This window comes from Lolium perenne, chromosome 7, assembly GCF_019359855.2.
Source record: "Lolium perenne isolate Kyuss_39 chromosome 7, Kyuss_2.0, whole genome shotgun sequence".
In the NCBI taxonomy this organism is placed as follows: Eukaryota; Viridiplantae; Streptophyta; class Magnoliopsida; order Poales; family Poaceae; genus Lolium; species Lolium perenne.
In genome coordinates, this window is record NC_067250.2 from 267,628,017 (window position 1) to 267,636,472 (window position 8,456).

At 47.1% G+C, this 8,456-nt stretch overlaps 1 protein-coding gene across 1 annotated transcript; it reads left to right on the plus strand.

The window, feature by feature from the left end:
- Nucleotides 1–1,670: 1,670 nt before the first annotated feature.
- Nucleotides 1,671–2,871, plus strand: LOC127311496 (uncharacterized). Its single transcript, XM_051341930.2, has 2 exons — nucleotides 1,671–2,196; nucleotides 2,543–2,871. Exons 1-2 carry the CDS (start codon nucleotides 1,800–1,802, stop codon nucleotides 2,641–2,643), a joined length of 498 nt encoding a protein of 165 aa, XP_051197890.1. The 5' UTR covers nucleotides 1,671–1,799; the 3' UTR covers nucleotides 2,644–2,871.
- The last annotated feature ends 5,585 nt before the right edge of the window (nucleotides 2,872–8,456 follow it).

Genomic DNA, 8,456 nt, shown 5'->3' on the forward strand with positions numbered 1-8,456 from the left:
CTCAGCAGAGCTGAACTAGTACAACCTACCAAATACAACACACTAAAACAAAGTGGTACGTAGTCAGCTTACTGGATTTAGCTTGTATGAGGTGAGATTGCCCACACAGGCTACCAAACACACCAAAAGTTAATCTCGCCAGAGAGTTAGGTATTGCTAAAGGTCACTAAGTGTGATTGCCACTTCCTATAGAAGTTGTTAGCTACCAACAAGTCATAAGGAAGCGTAAAGTTTAGAATGTCTTAACCTCTTGGTTTCTGTCACCATACCCGAAGCCTCCATGCACACCCTCAAGCCCTATGTTAGTTGTACGGACATGGCCATTGAGATCTCCTCCAATGAAAAGCTTCTCATTTGTCAGTAAACTTCTCACAACGTCTTCTAAGTCCTCCTAGAACTACCTCTTAGCGCTCATGTCGAGCCCAACTTATGGAGCATAAGCACTAATAACATTCATGACAAGATTCCCAACAACTAGCTTGACTAGGATGATCATATCCCCTTGTCTGCGAAGGTCCACTACTCCATTCTTGAGGTTCTTGTCTATGAGGACGCCTACACTGTTCGTAGTGCCATAGTGCCAGTTGACCCTGAATACCACAGTTTAAAGCTGGTATTATCAACATCCCTCGTCTTTTGACCCGTCCATCTAGTCCGGAGAATATTTACCCACCTCCTGATCAGAACATCCACTAGCTCTGTAGCTTCCCCATCAAGGATCTATATTTCAACTACCCACTCGCAACCTATTTAGGGTATGTACAAGGGGGTTCTTATCCGTGGAAGCTAGAAATTTGTTCCTGACCGAACGACAGTTGTGTGGTTCGATCTTGATCGAGAGGGCGTTTAATTAGCAGTGTCGACGCAATAAGTTGCGCTGCACGCTTCATTATAATTTGGCTAGCTGCCGAAAAATTCGCTAGAATAACAAGCGCATGAAACTATACGCCCTCCCATTGGAGGCAGCGACTCCTCCGTCTGATTCCAGGATTAATATCCCATTTTTCCTTCACTTAAGCAGTTGAGAAAACGCTCGCAGTTGAACATGCCCTTAGAACTTTCAAAGACAAATCCAGGGAGCTTGTTATATTAAAAAAATCGAAATCTTATTTACATGTTTAAAAAACAAATCTGATTTCGGCTGGGAACAAAATCCTGCCGCATGAAGATGAGCGCTTGCGTTTTGGCTGCTCAAATATACTTAGTAGACAACGGCCACGAACATGCAAAGAGAGATGCCAGAAAGCACCAGCTGCTACTGCCTATAAAAACTACGCCGAATCAACGACATTTCCTCCCAACATCTGGCTAGGGTGGGATTTGTTGTTATTTTTCGTTGAAGCCATCATCATTGACATAGCAGTACGAACATGGGAAACACTACGCTCGAACCGATTGCGTTGACGAACATGCCTATAAAACATCTCTTGGAAGAATCATGATTGTTCTTTTTTAGTAGAAATATTCTCAATCTTAGAACAAAAGAACACGCCTCGTGTGCCGCGTGAGCCCTGCATGGTTTGGATCCTACCCTATAAAAACTAGGTGATCCACAGCCTGCCGGATCAACACCATTTCCTCCGTGATCTTTGGCACCACGCCACAACCACCTGGATAAGGGTGGGATTTGTTGTCAACTTCATTCGAGCCACCATCCTTGCAGCTTAGAACATGGGCAACACTACGCTCCAACAGATTACGTTGACGAACATGCCTATAAAACATTTGAGCAGCAGACCTTCTCCCTCACACCTTACCACACAGGCAGACACACAGTACGCCATTCATCAGGATCAATCATGGCGCACCACGTTCTTCCGTTGCTCCTGGTGGTCGTGTTCGGTGCTGCCACGGCAATGGCGGCGAGCGGAGACGACGCGATGCCGCCAATACCGGAGTTCCATATGGACATCCCGCCGATGCCACAGCCGGCGGACATCCCGCCGCCGTCACCGTGCCTGAACAGCTTATCGCCCGTGTGCAATGGCGTCAGTACCCAGGACAGCCCCAATCTGGCGCCCTGCTGCACCGTGTTCAAGAAGCTCTTCAACAACGACCCCACGTGCGTCTGCGATGCCGTCGTTCAGGCTCAGAAGGTCGCAAAGGAGTACAAGCTCAACGGCACCATGTACGACGGCCTAGAGACGTTCCGCCTCTGCGACATGCCTACCACCAGCTGCGAGCCAGGAAAACCAGGTGAGGAGATGCATTCCTTTTTGGTAATTCATGTGGAGTGGATCATACCGTATACAGCGCATATATATACAGCGCAAAATAATTGAACTATATGAAATAAACAAAATAGATAATAAGGTACAAGTAGGAAGTCCTTCATACCGGAAAATGAAATAGCCGTACATCCATATTGCCATAATACTTTCAAGCTCACCAAAACATTCTCACAGTACACACTGAAGAACACGATGACAATGTAGTGACCTGTCTTTCATCCTACTTCAACAAAATATATGCACATACTATGAATTGCTACATGAATAAATTATAATTGTTCTGAAACAGTCCTGTTTCTATTGCATCTCAGGTTCAGAAAACTTAGGAAGTGCGGCACCTAATGGGAGGTCCATTGGTGCCTTTCAAACCATGCTTCTCCTCCCATTGTCGTGCTTCATGCTGTTGTTGTAAGCGTGGAGCACTGAGGACTTTCCCTGCTCATTTTTTGCACTCTGTTCCCTTCGTTTCCAGTATTTGTAATCTCATTAATTTTGTGTGGCCACGGCATGAGATTGAAAGTACTACCAGTATCTTAATTTTTTTACTATTCCTACGTTATCTGGTTTACACAGCTCGGAGAAAGTGCAATCGATGAAAAGCAGTGAGTGAATTTGCATTTCAATCGTTTCTTTTGCTGAACTTGTGTGTCAATTCGAATGGTAGCTCCTTTGGATGATCATTCATTTACTATTCTTGCACCCTTAGTATTCATCTTACGTGGTAGAAAATAACGCAAGACAGGCACGCATGCTTATTCTACACAAATTTCGCATGGTTTTTTTTGATTTAATTGAGAAACTGTATTTGGTTAGTGTTCATCTCTATAAGTGATGAATCAGGATGTATTGTGTGATTCTAACTGCTAATTACATCGTATGGTCTACTGCTCTATTGTGCCGACTACTATACATTCAGCTTGCGAGTCTGTAGAGCTGATTCTAGTTAGAATCTTCACACATGGAAAGTTCTCAATAAATCAGATCATAATGATGCTCCCAAGAGCAATAAGAAATCATGAAATAAAAAGTTCCTTTAAATATTAAGATCGATCTTTCATTAATATCCTCTTAGAAAAGTGATCTTGACAAGGAGAGTAAATAATGTGTATGTTGAGATCATGATGATGAGTTGATCAAACACCTCTTTTTAGTGCAAATTTATTCGAGAAGTACGGTTTATGTTTTAGTGGCTTCAACACCGATACCCTAATTTACCCACCATGTTCAGAAATTGGCTACGAGGTATTCACAATAAGCTTGCTTTTCATATCTCAATTGTTTGTGGGGTTGGGTGGGGGCTTGTGTTCGGATATTTCACTACGTACGAAGGACAATATGTTTGATAAAAAGAACGTAGAAATACATTTTGGCTCATAGGTGTACATGTAGTTATTACCTAAAAATATATCTCAAAATGTAAAAAAAAATTGAAAATAAATTTTAGATATACATCCGGACATTCTATGTCCTCACATAAAATTTCGCGAAAAAGTGACATTTGCTGTCACTTGTGTAAAAATGCCACTTGTGTAAAAAGACAATTTTGGGTGCTCCTACATAGCTTCTTACGAGACATTTGTTATATTTTTTTTTACACAGCCCACAAGAAAATCCATTTCTCACAAAATGTGTCTGAACCGCTAAGGTCCAACGTAATCATGGATAATAGCCACAATCGGCATACCCTAAGGTGACGTAAAAGTGGATATGAACTTGGATCAGCCAAATCTTGCATCTACCGCTACCGTCCTCCAATCAGGTCATCCACAAAACCGCCACTGCAAGCAGATTCGGGAGCCGGGACATGCCTCATGCGGGTTTCATCTGCAATTCTCTAGATCTGTAGGCGGAACACAAACGGGCTAAGAACAACTCTAGGTAGCAAAAAAGGCGTTGATCTAGCCGCATGCCTAGTAACTGTCTAAACATCAGACCCCCCAACCATATTACCACCACCATGGCTTCCCGTCATGGATATCCTCATCCACATGGGCACGGATCGTGGATGATCACAAAATTACAACGGTATGCCACACCACCGACAAGATCATGTCCAAATAAAACTCGAACCAGCGGATTGATTGGATCTCGGTGAGATTTTGTGGACATTATAACGAAGGGCTCCCCGTTGCCGTCTGCTATTGGACGGCTTCCATCTGTGAGGGGGGAGGGGGAGGGGGGAGGACGGGGAATGGACTGGCGGTGGTGTGGAGGCAGGGTGCCCTCCCCGTGCCACCTTAGAGAGGGACACATGGGTGAGGGGGTGGGTGACCCTACAATATAATCGGGTGAGCCTCATTGTTGGAACTTGGTTGATTGTGTGCCTCTATGTTATTAGGAGGTCAGGTTTAAACTGTTTGCAGTTGTACCACCTTGATCCGGTGTTTGAGTTAATAAAGCTACCATTATCGGCAAAAACATCATATGGTCTAGTGCCTTGCCAAAACTTATGTACTTTGGTCCCCTCTTCTAGTTCAGCTCCTTGTCTTTTCTTTCGTTTTTTTATGGTGGTCTTGGTCTTCTTGTTCTCAACGCTGATAAATCCTAGCCCTTTCCTTCCTTGTTCTACTTCTCTCACTCTTCAAAGTTGGTGTGTGTGAATTGGTATTCTTGTCCTATGGGGAACCAGGCTTCATACCATTCACATTGGATTCAAGATGCATGTCTTAATATTGGGTGTCTGCATAACATACTCATTGTCAACACTTAGAAAATGGATGAAAGTACAAATCAATAATAGACTATACAACGTATCACAATTCAAGTAAATCGGTCGACACTATATTTGTAGCAATATTAGAAAACCAGAACATCCTACCGGGATAAAATAAGAATGAGAGCATGCATACAACATACAACATACCTAAGTTATCACATTTTAACTTTTTAGTTCATATTATTGAACATACTATTGTACAATTTGAGAGTGTTTGACGCCAACTCATCATTAGATGGGCATGTATGAACACATCCTTGACCTACCATCTCATGCTATTGAATAGCATAATCTTTATCTTCTTCTATCATCTTGACTACTTGTGCATTATAAAGAGGGGTAATTAAGACACATGTCTTACTGTTACAATTATATCCCAATCGGATACCATGCCTAAGAAACCAACCTTTGAAATCTCTTCGAGACACTCTACATGTGATTCTCGGTTAACAGGTTTGAAACAAGAAGTACTGGGATATTACTCTGTTGCAAGGGTTGAGAATTGAACTTAGCATGGCTAAAATGCTTCATTCCCATGGAGCTTCAATTTCAGAATGATTGGCGCGCTTTGTAACTAGTTCTATCAATAAAAACATGTGTCAGGAATTAGGGTTAGGGAACCAAACAATGTAGGGTTGCCATATGTGATTTTTTTAACCAGTTGTTGACAGTTTTGAAGGCGGTACTTCCAGGATTCACCCCGAGTGTTGTTGGCTAGGTCATGTTTTTGTTGTTAACGCTCCTATATTATACTTCTATAGCTTTATGTATCTCTTGTTTGTAGTTAAAACGGTTCAATGGCTAAAAGCATAAAACGTGGTGACCATGAACCATAATTTTACAACCAGTGGCGAAGAATTGTTTCTGTCAAAACATAATAACATGAGATTTTATTTTAAAGTTCTCATTGACTCGAACTTGGCGATGAAGATGTGTAGCTAATGGGGTAACGCTCGTAAAATATCATTTAAAATTCCAATTTAGTAATTAATGTGATGATGTCAATTGAGGTTGAATATTTCTGCACGTATGCAACTCTCTGTGAGAGTAGTAAAACAAAACCGGTGCATTGTTGGAGAAACTAGCATACACTCTGTCTCCGGCTCTAGATACTTAGAGCATCTCCAGTCGCGTCCCCCAAAGCGTCCTTCAAAGAGCGCCGGATTGAGCGTTTGGGGGATGTGTTTTGTTCGTGCCGCATTTAGGGGATGTCGCTCCCCAGCCGCGTCCCCCAAACGCCGCCCCCAACCAGAAATTCAAATTGTTGCATTCAAAAGAGATCGTTCCCGCCGAATCATCACGATCAGAGTAGCAGCGATCGAAGTACTGTGCGCGCGATCATATTACAGACCGGTGGTGCATGGTAATTAGAAGAAGGGGTTGGGCGACGACGATGTATCCTGAGTCGACGCAGGCCCGTCGATCACGATGACCTCGTCGCGATCTGCCCGGTGCTGTGCATGCTCCGTCTGCTCCGTCGCCGACGCATAGGCCGACGCAGGTGTAGCTGCAGAAGATGCGTCAGCCGGCTCTTGCTCCACGGTTGCTACCGCTGCCGCTGCCTAGGCTGCCGCGTCGGACGCCGCCATTTTGGCTTCGATATCGTCGAGGATCTGGCCTTTGAAGAAGTTGTGCGCCGCCCGCGTCCGGGGAGACATTCCCTCTGTCGATGCTCTCAGCAGGGACATGTCGTCCCTGTGTTTCTTGAGCTCCAACTTCTCCTCTTTCCTCTTGAGCAGCTCCGCCCACCTTTCGTCGGCCTTTTTGTCGCGGGAGAGAAAGGTCGACGAGACGTCGGCGAGGCATTTCGTGATCGATGCCTGTGTCTTCTCACACGACGCGGCGTCGGCCAAGGCAGCCTTGGCAGCCTTGTTGCCAGTAGGACGTCCTGCCGACGTTGCCAGCGGCGCGTCCAGATCAATGGCGTCCTTCCCCTTGGACAGCGACAGGCGCGTCAACCGCCATTTCTCGTTCCCTTTGAGCTTGCTATAGCAATGCATCAGCGTGAACGACTTATGCCCATCCGAGTTCCTCTGCTAAACCTCCATGGCCCTATCAAACTAACCAAAGTAAGCGGAATCATTTCATCGCACACAATGTAGGCGCTACAGATTATGGAAGAAAGAGTCGTACCAGTTGGGAGACGTCGGCGCCGCTGTCGGCTCTGGTCATTAAGTCGTGATGGTATCCATGGAAGGAGTTCACCGACGCCTGGATGATGGCCCATCGCGTCGACATTGCCTTTTGGATCATTTTCATTGTCACTTTGTTGTAGTCGCTCTTGATGAGCTTGCGCTCATCGAACTCGGCCTTGAGCCTCGCCCAATACTTCCCGTATTTTTGGTTGGCGCCGATGATGGAGTCATGGCTCACCGTCGCCCACGACTCGCATAGACAAAGATCCTCCAAAACCGTCCACTTGGGGCCTCGTGTGCCCGACGCCTTCTTCTTCTTCTTCTTCTTCTTCTTCTTCTTCTTCTTCTTTTTCTTCTTCGTCCTCACACCGTCCGCGTCTACCTCCACGAGATCATCGTCACCGGCACCCTCCTCGTCCTCTTCCTCGCCGCCCTCTTCGTCCTCATCGTCGTCCTCGTCCTCCACCTCCTCCTCTTCATCGTCCTCCTCGTCCTCACCCCCGCCCTCTTCCTCAGCACCCTCAGCACCGGCGCCGTTGAATTCGAGCGGCCCCCCTGCGGCCAGTGAAAGGGTCGCCGTACGGACCGGGTCCTGGCTCGCGCTGCTCGTACGCTGGGGAGTAGAGGTTGTTGGGGTTGAAGCCGCCATGCGGCAGCGCATCCTGGTAGTGGGGCGACAAGTTAGGCGTCACGCACCCGGAAGTGCCGGAGGGGCCATCATTGTAGAAGGCGGATGACGACAGAGAGAACACTCCCGGAACGTACACCGGCACGTTCGCATTCCATGGGCTCGCGTTGGTGGCGGCGAGACATCCGGGCATTATGTGCTGGTGCTGGCGCGCCGCCAGAGCCTTCTTCTCCTGCTCCGCCGCCCTCCGTCCTTCCCGCTCCGCTGTCGCCATCCTCCGGCGCAGACAATCTTGCTGCCATTGATCTTCGATCCATCCTTCCGGCTTCTTCTTCGGAGCCGGCGCCTTCCGCGGCTTCGCGAACGGCGCTTTCGCCCCTTTCGTCGCATTGCCCGGCGGCTTCTTAACCGCTTTCTTGGCCATGTTTTTGGGGGCTGTCGGTGTCGCCATGGAATGGGGAGAGGGTAGCGGCGGCGGGTGGACGGTGGGAGGGAGAAACAAATCGGCGGGATAGGAGAAATGAATCGGCGGTGGGATATGTGTTGGGAGGCCAGAAATGCGCGGCGGGATAGGCGCGATATGGCGGGAGGGGCGGGATTTGGCGGGAGAGGGAGACAATTTTTCACTGAGCCGCTGATGCGTCGGGCCCGCGTCGCTTCGCATCGCTTGTTGTTGTGTCCGGCGTGCTCGGAGCGTCCCATGTGGGGCGGGGACGGGCTCGGGGCGCGCTGGACAAAATTCGGGT